Raw genomic sequence first — 17,134 nt, forward strand, 5'->3', positions numbered from 1 at the left:
GTCACACCACTCAGGGTTGTCACTTCAGCAGCACAGAAATCAGCTCTTGTCAGTGCTAGAGCTTCCTGAAGTTCAGCAACTGATCTGTTCTGAACCACAGGGCCTCGTTCAGCTTTCTTCTGCCACCCAGATCATCCACATCCAGTGCTCTCACTGTGCTCAAGTCTTGCCCTACTGTCTCTGATTATGCCACAGTACTCTGCTGAAGCCACAACCTTCAGCAGAGGGTGACAACAGCCCCAAAACAGCTGCAGCCTCTACTTTGAAAGTTAGGCAAAAAAGACTCCACCCTCAAATGGGGAAAATAAAAGGCTGTCAAATGCTAGCGTCAGGTTCTGTAACAAGCAGGTGTTGCTCTACTGCAATTGACTGTGGGAAAAAAAAAACCAGTTGCTTACGATTTAATTACAAAGGACAATTAGATACCTAACATCAGCCTTTCTCTGAGAGGCAGCTCAGATTTTGGAGAAACTTCTGAGCCCTTCTGACAAAACCAGTCCCACCTGCTCCCTCAGCTTGCAGGGAACTTGACAGCATGACACATCATGGGATCTTCCACCTCTCCATCTCCTGACTCTATCCCAGCCACCAAGGGAGTTCATGCTTGCTTTTGACTCCAACACAGGGATGGTGAGCATGGTTCACTTTGAATCACATGAATAATGTGGCCTAGAATTAGCCCTGCTCTAGCCATAACACAGAGCGTCACAGGGCAACTACACTATGATACCTCCATCTGCACCCCTGAAGGCGACAGGCATGTGATCCTTGCTTCTGCTCACCTTTGATGTGTCTGGGAGACGAGTGGAGTAGAGACTCGTGATCTCCTCCCTATTCTGATACCTTAGGAAGGGGGCAGCAAGGCAGGCAGGAGATGTGCACTTCCTCTCCACAGAAGACCTCTTGCCAGTCCTCCAGCATCTCTCAAAGCTTCGCAATAACTTTGCAGCATCCTTTTGGAGAAGGGCTGCTAGGCTCGCACATGGTATCTTTGCCTGTGGCTTTCTGTCTGTTGTCACATTTTTAATCTGTGGAAACCCAGATCATCTTGTCTTGCTTGTGACAGCATTTTGCCCGTTTTCCACAATGGACAAAGGCACTGGCTTTCCTATGTCTGCGTTCATACATGTAACATCATAGGCAGGAATAAAGGAAAACCACTGGTCAAATGCAATCCCCCCTACCTCAAACGCCAAAAGGATCAACATCAGACATCACGACACCTTGTGCAGACCACAGCCTGGAAGGGCCTGTGGTGGCCTGGACCCAGCCTAGCGCAGGGCAAGAGGAGACAGCAGCAGAGCAGTTAGCAGGTGGACGTGAAGGCAAGCTTGGAAAAACCAGTCACATTTGTCCCAACAAAGCACACATCTACTATCAGTCAGATGGCAAACCACCTCCATTCCCCCCCAATCCCAAGTCACTTAATAGTTTATGGGACATGAACAACATAAAAGCCCTTAAGTCCAGCGACTAAAAGAACATCACATACAAAATCACGGCATTTCACAATGCCTGCAACAACCCAATTGAGGCCTTATCATCCTGGAGTGCTGAACTATTCTTGTTGGTCACTGCAAGCAGGGATATGCCTTTCTTAGCCTGGCAGGGATACTTTTATTATATATAGTGCAGATGTAAAAGAAAAAAAAAATTCAACACACCACTTATCAGCCAAGTGGATGACTGCAGCCTCAAAGCACACTGAGATTCCAGTTCAGATGCCAATTCGGTTACTATTTCACCCAGCTACAAAACTGTTTCAAACATGAAAACTTCCTTAAAAGGACCCTATCAAGGGTTTTATATATCATTTTTATATCACTTTTATTCACTGTTTGTTTGCAATAAACCCTCAGAAGACTGAATCCAGAATCTTAACTCTTACCAACCATTTCTATGCACACTAGCTTGTTCTGTGTGTCTTTTCAATGGAAGTTATAGCATGTGCGTATGCACGACCGAGAGGGAAGAAGAGGAAAAGCAAGGATTAATCCTCAACTTGAGCAACCAAGTCCCCTCTTTGAAGGCGTTTCCAATGAAAATTTTGGATGACCAAAGAATGCACCATTGGTTTCATGAATGGCAACAAATATTGCACAACCAGACACACAGCCAGACTGCACTTCCATTTTTGAGCACAAATTTGGCAGTGTCTCCACAGAAATATTTCCCTTATTAAGGTCAACAGGCTGCAAAGCAGTTCTTCAGTGCAGTCCTAAAAAGACCACAGCCCTATTTAAGAATTAGTAGCATTGCAATTGCCATGGATTTCCGCTGGAAGAGCCTGGAAAGAAACAGACACCTCCCTCGCTACGCATTTTTGTAACATTAGACTCCTCTTTCCTACACCCTGTTAAAAATGACACCAACCACGATTCACCTGCACAAGAGCAAGCTTGGCAGCACGACTTTAAACACGCACACCTTCTGATCAACAAAATCAGGAGGAAAAAAGTCTTCAGCTTCATGATTGCCATTTAGGGGCTCCTGAACAGTCATTTACTCATACAGCAGATACACAGCAAAGAGCATTTTAGATTAAATGCAGACAGATAGGCCTCGCCAAGCCAAATGACAGTTCACATTTTTCATACAATCCAGGTCATAGCTGGGCTAGATTTAAGCATCATCCAAGCCGACAAGCAGGTTTCTTGATTAATTGCAGCCTTTAATCACTCTTCAGCACTTCCACAAATCAGCCCTGCCTTTGAAATACATTTGTCTTCTCAACGTGCTCTTCCGCCAGCTAGAGTCGCACAGTATTCATGTTAAGATAGTGACCCCCTGCCCCAAGGCAGGGCCACTTGGGATGCTAAGTCCTGTGCCCCTGGCACCAAGGCCCAGCTTCTCCCCTGGAAAGCTTCAGAAACGCTGCAACCCTCCTTCCACAGGCAGCATCACCCAGGTGGTGTTCGGAGGCCTGGCACATGAACCCCTGCTCCTCCCATGCCCAACAATGCACTGCTTAATTGCACCACCCCTTGCCAGCACACCTACCCTGGCTCCCAGGTAAGAGAATTCCTTTCCTACCCCTAAGGAAACATATGGCACAGCAAAATCCAAAGGAAAATGCCCTTCGATTTCAATGCCCCCCTTATGCTTCCAGTCCTGCTCTGACTGTCACTGGTCAGCAAAGATGCCAATCATCTGCAGACAGTCCAGCTCCTCTTCACATTTCACTTTTAAAGCATCACCTACTCACCAGGGAAAAAAAAAAAAGATCAGCCACAAAACTTTCACACACACAAAAAAAATAAAAAAATAAGGTATGTGACTGCAGTGCTGAATTATTCACAAGCTAAACCTTCAATAGCCATCCATCACACCTGCACACACAGTTTACTGTCTGGGCTGATTTTGGTGGGGTTTTTTTGGGGTGGCTGGTTGGCTTTGGCTTGGGGTTTTGTTTTTGGGTTGGGTTTTATGGGGGGGTGGGGGGGTGGTGTCTGTGGTTTTTTCAGTCTTCAGGGTTTTTTTGGAAAGCAGATCACATTGCCCCAAGCACCACGTCAGCAGCAAGACCCAGCATGCAGATACCACTCAGCAACTCACACAGCATGGGTTCACCCCCACCCCCCAGTCCAACGGCTCTTACATAAGCTAGCACAGTTAGAGGGAGATGCAATCGACGGAGCCAGGACACTGGCTGAGGAGCAAACAGCATCTCCTTATTTTCAGGGTCCAGAGAAAAAAAAAGAAAAGGAAAAAAAAACCCCCAAAACAACACAACCCCCCCAAAACACACCTTATTATTCACATTTGCCTATGAACTAATTGAGTACCACTGCTTGCCTTAACTCTAATCATACTCCAGTTCCCCCACAATTTCAGGCTACTTATAAATAAAGAATGCTCCAACAAACTTCCAACATGGGTGTGCATATGTAAAAAAAGCGTATTTCTAGAGCACAGCTTACGGTTCAGAGTGCATTTTGATTTCATACAGATTTACACACCAAAGCACCTTTCCCATGGCCCCCGCAAGCTCTAGAGCAAACCCAGCAGAGGAGGGAGGGCACAGGTTAGGAGGCAGTACCTGTATACATACAAAGTAAAACAGATGCTGCTGGAAACCACCACCTATAAACCCACGACTTTAGAAGTGACAGCTTTACAAAGCACCACAACTAGTCATATTCCAGAGAAGAGAGATTATGCTTTTTTCGTTAGATGAAGGGTGAGCGAGGAAAGAAAATAATTGCTCTCAAGAATAGCTCCAAGAATAGCAGTCTGGGAATCACTTCTAGGTAAGACACTTAAACAAAGAAGATGGAGTAGCCCTCTCTGTTCAGGGAGGAATTCTTCCTGCTAGAGACAGGGCTCCCATACGAGAAAGAGCCTTTTATACAGGGCTACGGAGACCAACACACCCATTGTCTACCAGCAGGAGCTTTCCTGCATTCAGAGAGGCTGCAACACTGGCCAGGTTTTGGGGGGTGGGAGGTGGAAGGGGGGGAGGATGGGACACCTGGAGTCTTTCAGTCCTATCTGCGTTTACAAATAGCCCCAAGGAAGGGGGAGCTGCAGGGTGAAGGGAATTAGGAAAAAAACTGCAGTGCCATTCAAAGGAATCAAAACAAGGAGAAGGACAGGTCAGGGCCTTTTCAACAATGCCACCAGCAATGCTCGGGGCCGAAACCCAAAAAGCAGAGAGAAAAGGCACAGACAAAGGGGATGCAACACCCGCCTAGTCTCAGAATAGGGTTATTTTAAGCCTGTCTCCTTGGAGCTACCCTAATATTTTCTCTCATGACTCAAGTCACCAGGGAAGGGAGTTAGAGCAGAGGAGAAAAAAGAAAAAAAGAAAAAAGAAAAAAAGAAAAAAAAAAAAGAGACAGACCTAAGACTAACACCATAAAACTCCCTCCTAGAAGGGGTAAAGCTCCAGAAGAGATGAAAGGCAAGCTCAGCTATGCCTTACCTGGAAAAGTGTGTGGGTTGGGTGACCCTCTTTTAAGGCACTTTGAACAGAGGACGTGCACAGTGTAGTACAGGCCCGGCCATTCCTGGAGCAGGACATTCAGTTCTTCCACTAAAGGGGTAATAGCTTGCCAAGCTGTCCAGATATTTGGTAGGGACGCATGACTAGCGATAGACAGAGTATCTGGCTGCAGAGGTCCCCTGGCAGGCCGGTAACTCACCACCACAGGCACCTTTCCCCGGTAGGCATAGATCTGGTATTTGCCATCTGACCGCTGAACCACGTGGCTGTTAATCTGGACGCTGTAGCGTGCAAACAAGCCGGGTGGGAAAATGAATGGAAAGCTATATTCAATCTGCAGCTGCTCGACCACGAAGGACTGTCCGCTCAGATTGGTGCCGTTGATCCACGCCTCTGCATGGGGCACCTCATTTTTCACGTAGCAGGGGAACTTGTACCAAGCGGCTGCCCCATTTAGGGGCTTGCATTTGGGTTTGTTGACACAGTAACAGAGCCCCATCTTCTCCAGCAGCTCCAGGATGAGCTGCAGATCCTCCCGGCTCTGGACATGGGGCTTAAGAAGGAGACGGATAACATGGGCAGGGAGGAGGCCGTGCAGCAAGAAGCCCTCCACGTAATGATGGAGCTGAGTGGCCCTCAGTTCGTCAATGTGGGTGTCGCTGAGCAGTTTTTGGAGCAGCACAGTGGCATCCCGCTGGCAGAAGACGTTGAGGATGTCAATGAGCCGTGGCAGGTTGTGGAACACATACTCCCGCAAGGTGAGGTGCTCCTCGAAGTAGAGCAGCTTCCCACTCTCATGCAGGTAGGACAGGGCGCTCTGGAGCCGATCCTCCGTCAGGCCTGCCTGCAAGCCCAACCGGGCAGAGTCCCACCAGCTAAGCCACAGCTGCTGAGCTTGCGGCTGGAAGTGCAGCTCCTCCAGCACTTGCCAGGATTTGGGCAACACCCGGTGCAGGTTCGGGAAGATATCCCGGTGCTCAGCTACCGACAGCAGCTTGTCCCGCAGGCGACGCACCTGGCAACGGTCCCGGCAGCTGAAAGGCAGCACTGGAGACAGGATCTGTGGGCGGTGATTGAGAAGGTACTGAAACTGGGCTTTCTTTCGCCGCAAGTTCTTGTCCGAGACCCCATAAAAGGCAGCGTGCGGGCTGGAGCAGCGCAGGTCGAAGTCCTGCCCCAGAGCCTCATCCACCTGCTGGACCAAGCTCTGGAGTCCCTCGGCATCCCTCTTTTCCTGCTGAGCGATCTGGTGATGGATGTCCAGGCACTTCTCTTCCAACTCCCGCTCCGCACAGAGGTCAGCATGGGTTCCCACCATGCACACCACTGCGTGGGGCACCTTGGAACCAAGCCAGTGCAAGAAATAGCCCACAGAGGGGTAGAAGCGCTGAGGGACATAGGCACTCAAATTCACCACCAGCACGTACAGTGCTCCGGGAGAGAGGAAGAAAGACTGGATCACATCATAGCTCGGGTCCCCCGCCAGCTCGTACACAATGAACGTCAGGCCCCTCTCTGCATCCGCTGTCCAGTCCATCACCTCAATGCCCTTGCTGCCTCCCGACAGTCCCAGTCCTGACAGTACTTGGGGGGCATTTGGTGGCAGCGACGGTGCAGGGCACGGTGTTTCCCCTTTCAGTTGGTGGGAGGGCACGTGAGAATGGATGTCCTGCTGCTCAACGGGGAGATGTTCCAGCTGCTGCATGGCAGGTACCCGTGCTGAGGAAGCGTCCTGAGGCTCTGGGAAGGGGCAACACCCAACCGGCACTCTCCCACCGTCCTGCTGCTGCCCAGGGCACACTCTGGGCTGGGTGCTCCCTGCCTCCAGACCTCCCATATCCTCCCTCTGCCCATCCTCCTCCATGAGGCATCTTCTCAGCAGGGTCTTTCCCGCATCCTTTAGGCCCATCAGGACCAGCTTGAGGCGCGGTTTGAGGGCAGGCTGGGAGTGAGCCAGCTCCTGCTGGTAGGCTGCAATGTAGGGGATGCCTTTCATGCACACCTCATAGGGGGGCTGGATGAGGGGGTTGTCCTTGATCTTCCACAGGGTGACGCGGGAAAGCTGCCCGAAGCCCTCGGGCAGGATGGCAATCTGGTTGCCTTGCAGGACCAGCTCCTCCAGGCTGTGGAGGAGCACGATGGAGTCCGGCAGGTAGCGGATGCGGTTGTTGTCCAGCCAGAGGGTGCGGAGCTGGCGGAGCTGGCAGAGGTGAGGGGGCAGCAGGGTGAGCTGGTTGCGGCTCAGGTAGAGCTCCTCCAGACTGGGCAGCGCCAAGATGGCGGCGGGGAACTCCCCCAGCAGATTGGAGGAGAGGTTCAGCATCTTGAGCCGCTGCAGGCTGCCAAAGCCGGCGGGCAGGGCCTGCAGCCGGTTGCCGTCCAGCATGAGGCTTTCGAGGGCGCTCAGCTGGCAGAGGCCCTCCGGCAGGGCTGCCAGCCCGGTGCCGCTCAGCCAGAGGATCTTCAGGCGGCGGAGGGTGGCGATGCCCTCGGGCAGGGCCCCGAGGTGGCGGTTGCCGGAGCAGTCGAGCTCCTCCAGGGCGGCCAGCTCCAGCAGCGGGGCGGGGAAGGAGGGCAGCAGGTTGTGGTCAACGTCGAGGGCGCGGAGGTGCCGCAGGCGGCCCAGGCCCTCAGGCAGGCGGCGCAGCCGGTTGAAGCTGAGGTCGAGCTCCTCGAGGCGGCCCAGCTCGGCGAGGCGGGGGGGCAGGCCCGGGCCCTCGGCGCCCAGCTCGTTGTGGCTGAGGCTGAGCTTACGCAGGCCCCGCAGCCCCGCCAGCGCACCGCCGTCCCCCAGGCCCCGCAGCCGGTTGTGGCTGAGGTCGAGCTCGGCCAGGCGGCCCAGGTGGCGCAGGGCGGCGGCGGGCAGGCGGCCCAGCCGGTTGCGCCGCAGGCTGAGCACCCGCAGACCGCTCAGGGCGGCGCCCACCTCCTCGGGCAGCTCTTCCAGCCCCCGCCCGCTCAGGTTCAGCGCCTCCAGCTCCCCCAGGGCGGCAGCCGGGGGCGAGCGGCGAGGCGCGGCGGCGGCAGCGGCGGGGGGCGGCGGCGGCCCCCCCGGCGGCCCCGCGTCCGGCTCGGGCTCGGGCTCGGCGGGGCCGCCCCGCAGCTTCCGTGCGCGCAGGGCGGCGTCGCGCCACAGCCGCACCGCCTTCGGGGGCTCCGTCTGCGCCATGGCCGGGGGAGCGGGGCCCCCGCCCCGCCCTACCTGCCGCCGCCGCTGCTGCTCGCCATGGGCGCGGCCGCGCTGCGCGCCGCCGCCGCCGCTGCGCCGGGCTCGGGGCTCCCCGCGTCTCCGCGCCGGCACTGCCAGCCGCCCCGCGCCGCCCCGCGCACGTAGCCGCCGCCACCGCCCCGCCAGGGGCGGGACGCGGGCACGGCCCGCCCCGCGCCGCCCGCGGCGGCAGCCTGCCTCGCCAGCGCCGCACCGCCCCCGCGCCGGGGAGGGCCGGCCCCCGCCGCGGGGACAGCCGGCGCCGGGACACCCCGCGCCGGCCTGCCTGGAAACCGCCGCCCGCCGGGCACCGGCATATCCCGCTGGGGAGGAAGGGTCCCCGCCTCCGGCCTGAGGCTCCCGGCCTGCGGCTCGGGCCCCTCGCACCGTCTGGCACGGCCCGGGAGCGCGGCCCCGCCGCCTGCCCGCGGCCCTTCGGATGCCCGCCGCGGTGTGTGACAGCAGCCGCCCGCCGCCCCGGGGTCTCACCCTGCCCCTGGGCTTGCTGCGAGGTCTGGGAGCCGCTCGGCTCCCAGAGCACAGCTCACCCCGTGGAGTAACAGAAAAAGCTCTCGCCTTGCCCATCCCCGCGTCGTTTCTGCACTAGGCAAAGGCTGGGTTTTCATCCAGCCCTGCAAGGAACCGAGATTAACCTTCCTTCCCGTTAAATAAGTGCGTTTCCGTGCTGGAGGGTGCAAAAGCCCGTGACCCTCTGGTTAGTCGGAGCAACTCTGCCACCTTCCTGCCGCGCTTTGTTTCCTTTGCTGCGCACATCGGGCCAGATCCTAAACACTGCCTTCTTCAGGATCTGCAGCCAAGCTTTGCTCCCAGGGCTCACAGAAATATGCCTGGGAATTTCTACCACTGCTACAGGGGGGAAACAGAGCCGGTTTATAGCGAGGCCGCGAAGCAGACTGACAGAGGCTGTGGATGCTTGGATCTCCCGAGATGCCTGACCTTACCCTTACAAATGCCAGTGATGCCCCATGCCCAAAGGTTCAGAGGTTTTGACATGTCACTGTCTTTGTACAGTGCAGAATACTTCAGCGTGCTTTGGGGGCTTGACAACAGTTGCTTCCTCTCACCTTGCCGTGTTGTAACAGCTACCATTAAAGCACACTGTAAGCTGTTACTTCAGAGCCATGAAGAGAAAGAAAAGCATTTGAAAAGTGGGCCACGGGGGCAACGAGTTTCACAGCCTTTATTCTCTTCTTTATTGTGGAGAGCCCTCACAAGAATGACGCCTTCTCTTTTGGACTGCCCTGCACATCTAGCCGCGCTCCCACTTGCAGAGAAGGAGAGTGCTGAACTGACCCGGTGCAGAGCCATAGTCACTGCACTAAATTATTACATTTACTGACTACTAAAACTACAGATCGCAAAGGCTCAGGTTCAGTTGCTGTCTTTCCCATCAGTAACAGACAAGCAGGGGCAAAATAATCTCCGAGTCCTAACAAACCTTTACCAGCTTTCTGCTAAATGCCTTTCTGAGCACCACATCACCCCTGGGTAGGGAAAATGTTGCAGTGTTGGCTGGTAAAGCCAAAGGATGCAAAGGACAGGGAGGAAAGCCCACAGGCCTGGCAGAAAGCGTGGCTGTGTGAAGGTAAGACCCAGCTCCAAGCAGGGTTCAGGAGCTGCCCAAAGCCAATGGCAGTCCTGGGGTCTGGGTCCATGGTTTGGCTCCAGGGCCACCACTCTGGCTGGAGGGGAACAGGAATGCAAGGACACTCATGATCCAGGAGGCTCTGTTGAGACGGACTAAACATGGGGATAAAGCTTCTTTTCCCATCCTTCCTGGTTGGCTGGTGTCAGATCCTGACCCCGTGAAACAGAGACACTTCATGGCCTCTTGCTAAATTGTGCCCATGTAGAGCTAGTTTCTAGGCTTGCCCTCATTTATTTTCAGAGCATCCCTGCATTGGGTCAGTACATGTTTTATTTGGGCTAACCCAGTTCCTGTCTTTGTTTTTCCTGAAGATCACTTGGGAGGTAGCCCTTCTCTGTCTGCTGAAAGGAGCACTCTCCTTCCCCACTTCAAACGTAGCACATTCAGTTCCTCCTGGGGAAAGAGTAATTCTCTTCTCCCACCCTCTTGCCCAATTGCTCTTATGATACCATGTTGACGGTTTCATTTCCAACTCTCTACATGCAAAGCCACTCTGCCCGTTGCTATCAAAATCACGTTTTTAAATCAAGATGTCATTTCTGGCATCAAATTTGCAGCTGATTTTCTTCCTCCCTGTGCCTTGTGCAGGTAAAGATGGAAAAAGCAGCATCGTTATTGGGGGCCACCCTCCCCCCATGACGCCCACAAGTGCTGCAGATCCCTTCTGAAGCCAGGGCAGGCTCCCAGCTGGTCTATGATCTGCAGCGACTGTAACCTGAAAGGCTGCCACTCTGCACTATCCTCTTGTTTCCCACGGGAAAACTGGACAACCCCCTCCACCAGGGATGCTTCAAGCAGCTGCTCGACTCAGCCAGCTGAAAAATACCATGGAGAGAAGCACTTATCTCCGTTTGCCCGCTACTAGAGGTCATGGCCTGTATTAAACACATCTTTCTGACGGCATGCAAGGACAGCCAGGGAGGAGCTGGCCAAAGCAGGGAAAGTTTTGACTGTCAAAACCCTTATCACAAAATAGGCAAAGCAGCAGGAGCTGAATGCCTCCCCAAGGTAATGAAGAGGGGGAGAAAAGTCAGGCATCACTAGTCAAACTTTTGATGACCTCGGGTAGGTGGTGAATGAAGCTAAGCCAGAAAAAAACAGTGCTGCTCAGAGGTTGTCCAAGGCGGAAAGCTCTGTTTTTTTCCCACCAACTTTACATTTTATCCTACTATACCTGCACAGGTGTGCAAATCTCTGAGTAACTTCAGACAGCTAGGGATGGTGTCTCTTGGCTTCTTTAACATACTTACCATGGTTAAAACTGCCGTTGTGAGTGAGGTACTCTCTGGGGAAAGGGAAGATTTTGTTTCTCAGAAAATGTAGCTTTTGCTACAAACCTAGATGATCCCTTGTCTTCCCATCTGCTTAGGCAGAGGAGACACATTTCTCCAAAGAAGACTTCCTGATTTCCTCTTGATTTGCTTGTGAGCATCCTAGAAGTCCATTAAACATGAGCACCAGCATGCTGGATGCTGGTTTTGGAACCATTTCCTATTTGTTGGAGCTTAAAAATATTCAGAAACCACCCCAAACCCCTCTCCTAGCTGTCATCAGCTGGAGCTGAGGCAGGTGGTTGTAAAATTGCCAGCAACGCTATAAAGCTTTTTGTTTAAAAAAAAAAAAAAAAAAAAAAAAGCAAAAGAAATGAATCCCATTTCAGTGGATTCCATTATATGCCAGAATTGCATTTGGAGTTATTAATTTTAAATAGTGGCCCTGAAAAGTCCTATTGATGCATTTTAATTATTCAGCTGAAGTCTGAGGTGCCTCCACTTTACTGAGCCCTGCAGCTGCATCATTAATAAGATTTCTATCTAAAGCACCTCCCAGGTCAGGTAAAAGACAATGAGTTATCAACAGTATTTTAGAGCCTGACTCTGGGCTTTGCAGGACAAGAGGTACAAATGTAATCAGCCACTTGTGACAGGATGTGAACCTAAATCAGCTCAACACACGCATCAAGCCGCTGCGGCAAGCAGATGTGGGGAGCACTGTGGGCCGCTGCAGAGCTCATGGGCTCTGGCATCAGCACTGAGTGAGGCTGGCATCCCCTCAGGAGAGTTCTTGCCTTCCACGCCACCAGACACGCAGCCCAGATGGTAAAAACTCCAGGTGCCCGCTTCAGCAGCAATTGAAGAAGTCACATTTCCAAGGGCTCGGTTGCTGGCCAGGGAACAAGCGATGCGTTGAGTGAACACTTTCAAAGATCCTCCCCATGTTCCTCCTCGACCTTAAGTAGAAATCCTGTAAGGATGAGGAAATTTTGCCCATTACTGCATTCCTCACGCTGTTTTGCCCCCCTGTTTCTGCAGGAATGAGTAAGAATCTACCCCAAGGCACACCAGGCCATATACAAATGGTGATGTCAGCACTTGAAGGGATCCTGGACATGCTTTGGGCAGGGAAAAGGATTGCGGTGGACAGCACTGCTGCTTGCCTCATCTCTTTGGAGGGGACCAGTGCTGCTGTACATGTGGGGCAGGATGGTGGAAGCTTGGGGTAACTGGGGGCTGCAATGAGATAGGAACCCCCAGCCAGAAGTGGGGGTCTGAAGAGGAGGTGCATTCCCAGAACTGCTTGGCATCACATCCTGTGAAAGCCAGGGCCAGGCCCCACTTCTCCATGGAGAGGTCTCATACTGTGAATCCTAACCCCTTTACTTGTCCCTTCCCAGGCACAGCTTTCATAGCACCACAGAAAGGTTTAGGTTGGAAAGCACCTTTAAATATAGAATCATAGAATCATTTAGGTTGGAAAAGACCTTCAAGATCATGCAGTTCAACCCCCTTGCCTTGCGCAGGGACATCTTCAACTAGATCAGGTTGCTCAAAGCCCTGCCCAACCTGACCTTGAACACTTCTGATGATGGGACATCCACTGCCCCTCTGGACAACCTGTTCCAGTGTCTCACCACCCTCATTGTAAAAAAATTCTTCCTTATGTCCAAGCTACACCTACCCTCTTTTCAGTTTTAAACCGCTGTCCCTTGCCCTGTCACTACAGGCCCTGGTGAAAAGTCTCTCTCCTTTCTTATAAGACCCCTTTATATTTTGAAAGGCCTCAGCAAGGTCTCCCTGGAGCCTCCTCTTCTCCAGGCTGAACAACCCCAATTCTCTCAGCATTTCTTCGTGGGAGAGGTGTTGTGGCCCTTGTCTGGACCCGCTCCAAGAGGTCCATGTCTGTCTCGTACTGAGGACTCCAGAGCTGGACACAGTACTCCAGGTGGGGTCTCACCAGAGCAGAGTAGAGGGGCAGAATCACCTCCCTCAACCTGCTGGTCACGCTTCTTTTGATGCAGCCCAGGACACGACTGGCTTTCTGGGCTGCAAGCGCACATTGGCGCCTCATGTCCAGTTTTTCATCCACCAGTAGTTCCAAGTCCTTCCCCGCAGGGCTTTCCAGAAAGGCTGACGCAGAGTGTAGCGTTTCTTACTCAATCCTACAACCAACAATGAATTGTTAAGGCCACCATGAATCCGAAATCTTAAAAAATACTACCTGTGTATTTTAAAATCTTTCAGGAAGTAGAACAAGTGTTTGCATACCAATACACTTCATAAAAGTGATGCTGTCTGTAACCTTGGTTTATGGGAAATGCAGAGAGGGGTAAAGGAATGTGATTCATTTGCCACTGATGCCACAAAAGCAACTGGCTGGTGAAAAAACTGCAGGAAGCCAGCGGCAAGCTGAACAGATGCATACTGCTGCTCTGGCCTCTTAAACGTCTTGCAAAGCTTGGGCGTGACAAACCAGCTGTTGTAATGAGCTTTCAAAGTCCTTTCAGGAGTTTTGCATTGAAAGAAGGCTGCAAAGCAGCAGCTGCCCAGGTTCAGGTGTTGGGGAAGTCTTACCGAGCTCTCCCAGTGCCTGGTCAAGGCCCATGGCTTCGAAGTCATGGCACAAACAAGAACTGAGCTGGGCACATTTTAACTGGATCTTCATTTACTGCTCTAACAGTCATGGGGATCAATTTTGTGCCTACTGCCTCACTGCTGGCAGAAGGGTACTCCGTAGCACTAGACCAGATCCTCATTTCTTCTGAAGTCCTGTTTTCTGATTTTTCTGCGCCCCCAGTGTTAGACCCAGTCAGCGCTTCTTCAGCGCATCACACAGTGCTACGCAAACACTTCCCAACGCCCTTTCCCTACCAAACAACTAAAGCAGATCTATTTGCCAGGACGAGGCTGGCTGGCATCAGCCACATTCACTCCCGTTAACGGGAATTCCTCATGGCTCTCCCCATTCTCTGACCTGTGGCTGCTACCCCACCAGAGCTGGGAGCCCCAGTACCTGCTGTACTGGGAATTCTCCGGGAATTGTTGCTGTCGATGTTTTTCCTGTTAATGGAATTTCCCTTGTACTCATAGATTAAAGTTAAGTGAACTGGAGATTTCTTGGTGACAGTTATTGGGGATTTCCGACTTAAACAGTTTTTCCATAATGGGTGTTTCTATCCTCCCTCAGTACCAGTAAGCCAGAAGCACTTTGGTCTCATTTTCCTGCGGCTTTCCAAATCCAAAACAAAATCCCGATTTAAACGCTTCTGCTTATTCCCATGCAGTTCAGATCCTCTCAATTCCACAGAGGGCCTTACGGGGCTGTTTCGGTCCCTGACATCCTTGGATTTCTCTTTCCTAGCCTCAGCACTGACAGCCACCGTCTGCCTTGCTGCCCTCAGCTTCCCGGTCCACCCCTCGGCACTGTGTTATTTCTGATGCAGACAGCGCGTTCCCGCTCGCCTCTGCCGTTCGCTGCCTTGCTGCCCTCAGCTTCCCGGTCCACCCCTCGGCACTGTGTTATTTCTGATGCAGACAGCGCGTTCCCGCTCGCCTCTGCCGTTCGCTGTAGGTGGCTTTTCAGTGACTGCCTCGCCCTGGAGAACAGGCTCCAAGCCAAAGCTGCTTTCCTCCCCGAGGCGAGCGAAGAAACGGCCTTTCAGCTTCGCTAATGAACTTCTGAAAGAACTGCCAGACTTCATTTAGGTTTCTCCCTCTGCTTGCTCTCGGGCCGGTCTCCCTCCGTCGTTTTCCAGCTTTGGGAAAAGAGCTGTACCGAAACGAAACCACGCTGCCGGCTGGATCGCTTCCAGGGGAGCGGAGAAGGTGAGCGCTCGGCCAAGAGCTGCCTCTGCAGGCCAGGCAACCCACCCGCCTCCGGCGTGACCCTTACTTCGAGGCCGGCCTGTGCCGCCCTCCCGGGAGCGGAGGCGGAGGAGGGCCGCCTCGCCTCCCGCACCGCCTTTCCCAGCGGCAACAGCGGGCTCCGGAGGGGAACGCTGCCTCTCGCCCCTGCCCCCCGGCCGGGGTCGGGGGTCGCACCGGGGGCTCTGCCGGCCCGCCCTTGGGCTCCCCTCCCGCCTCTTCTCCCAGCGCCGGCAGCCGCGGCCGGGGTTCGGTTCCCGGGAGCCGCCGGCCCCGCCCCCGCCCCCCCGTGCGGCCCCCAGGGGGCAGGCGCGAGCCGCTGCCCCGCCGTGGGGCGGGACCCGGAGAGGTCTCGCCCCCGCCCTCGCCCGCCCCGTCCCGCCCCGCCGCCATCGGGGAGGCGTCACGTCCGGGCGCCGCGTGTTGGGATTGGCCGGGTGCGGGCGGAAGCGTGGGCGGGGGTTGCCGCCGTTGCCGCCGTGACGGGGGCTGAGGGGGGGGGGGGGGGGGGCGGAGGAGGGTGAAGATGGCGGCGTCGCGTCGCTCCCAGCACCACCACCACCATCACCCGCCGCCGCCGCCCGGGCCGGCCTCGCCGGCCGCCGCCTCACCGCCGCGCAGCCCCAGCCTGGCACCGGCCGACCTCGCCCCCGCCGCGCAGCGCCACAGCCTGGCCGGCCCCGAAGGCGAGGCTCCCCCCGACACGGAGCGGCCTCCGGCCCCGGAGTGCTCGGAGGGCGCGGGCGCCGCCGCCTCGGGCCCGCCGCCGGGCTCGGGCAGCAGCTCCAGCAGTTCCTCCTCGTCCTCCTCCTCGTCTGCCTCGTCGTCGGTCGCGTCGAGCCCGGCGGCGGAGAGTCCCGAGGCGGCGGCGGGCCCGGGCCCGGGCGCGGCGAGCGGGGCCTTCCGCGAGCTGCTGGAGGCCTGCCGCAATGGGGACGTGACGCGCGTGAAGCGCCTGGTGGACACGGGCAACGTGAACGCTAAGGACATGGCGGGCCGCAAGTCCACGCCGCTCCACTTCGCTGCCGGTGGGTACCAGGGCCGGGGAGGGGTCGGGGTCGGGGCCGGGGCCGGTCCGGCCTCCCGTTCCCGGCGAGGGCAGTGACAGCGAGTGCGTCGGGACAGGGAGGGTACGGCTCCCCACCTGGCCCCCCGGGAGTAGCTTCCCTCGCTTCAGGGAGTGGACCGCCAGCTTCTCGGTGGGTCGGGAGAACTCGAGCCTGAGCTGAGAGGAGGGGTGCGCGCACGCTTCCCCGGCAGCGTTTCGCAGGTTGTGGGGAGACGGCTCTTAAATCTCCTCCTCCCTCCCCCCCCCCCCACCCCCAAAAAAAAAAAAGTATGGAAGATGATCCTTCCTTTGGGTGAAACGAGTGGGAGAGGAGATCCTGGAGGCGTAAGAGAGACTGCGTGGTCTACAAGTATGGATGTTTTTCTCTGTGTTTGACACACAGGCAGCTGCAAACTTGTGCACGTATGCTTAAGAAGTGAGAAACTGGAATTCACGACAGAGTTGGCTTGAAGTTAAGGGTTTCACCTGTATTGCGGTAGCTCTCGAAAGTCAGGGACCTCTGTGATACGTGTGGACTTGACAGGAATCAAAGTTGATGCCTTGGGCTTTGTAACTTTTTTTTTTCATTTGGGCACAGCTGCTGATTGATTGATCTCTGCACCTCTTGTGGTCTGAGTGGACTGGGGAAAGAGGTGAAGTGGAACAACTGAACTTGATATAAGTTACAGATGTGTCCAGGAGAGAATATGCCACTTAGAGCAGAGAAGAGATGTTGTGATCAGAAATAATGGTATAAAAGCAGTTAACAGTGAGGTCCAACAGTTTACCTTAACTGGAAGTAAACTTTACTTTTTGGCAAGTATAGCTATTACCAGTTAGTGTAGTCCATAAAGAGAACATTTTCTGCAGGTTGTGGGCGTCACTGGGGACACAAGGCACATGAAGTTCATGATAAAAGTAAAATGAGAAAGATGTTTTAAATCATCAGCCCCAACTCGGGACTTGCCCAGTTACTAGGTCTGTGGTCAGGCTGAGGGGCTTTTGACACATGCCACTGTTACAGGACTGGACCTTATGTAGTAAGGGGCACAGATCTTCGAGCTTTAAGTGGTGCACTAGTACACATAAATTAAGATCAATAACAGGACTATATTGAGTGGTT

General features: G+C 54.5%; 2 protein-coding genes across 7 annotated transcripts in view; one reads left to right on the forward strand and one right to left on the reverse strand.

Annotated features, from left to right (window-relative positions):
- Nucleotides 1-8,203, reverse strand: part of MFHAS1 (multifunctional ROCO family signaling regulator 1) — a 35,238-nt gene extending 27,035 nt beyond the window's left edge. For all 3 annotated transcript variants that reach the window (XM_049814545.1, XM_049814548.1, XM_049814546.1), the window contains exon 1: nt 4,925-8,203. In XM_049814545.1, the coding sequence (XP_049670502.1) occupies nt 4,925-8,114 (3,190 nt within the window). In that variant the 5' untranslated portion in view covers nt 8,115-8,203. The remainder of the gene's footprint in view (nt 1-4,924) is intronic.
- Nucleotides 8,204-15,470: 7,267 nt separating this feature from the next.
- TNKS (tankyrase) overlaps nt 15,471-17,134 on the forward strand; it is a 139,652-nt gene continuing 137,988 nt past the window's right edge. For 2 of the 4 annotated variants that reach the window (XM_049814538.1, XM_049814539.1), the window contains exon 1: nt 15,471-15,991. In XM_049814538.1, coding sequence (XP_049670495.1) covers nt 15,490-15,991 — 502 coding nt within the window. In that variant the 5' untranslated portion in view covers nt 15,471-15,489. The remainder of the gene's footprint in view (nt 15,992-17,134) is intronic. The other 2 variants (XM_049814540.1, XM_049814541.1) reach the window with 2 other exon arrangements.

This window comes from Accipiter gentilis, chromosome 12 (genome assembly GCF_929443795.1).
Source record: "Accipiter gentilis chromosome 12, bAccGen1.1, whole genome shotgun sequence".
NCBI lineage: Eukaryota > Metazoa > Chordata > Aves > Accipitriformes > Accipitridae > Astur > Astur gentilis.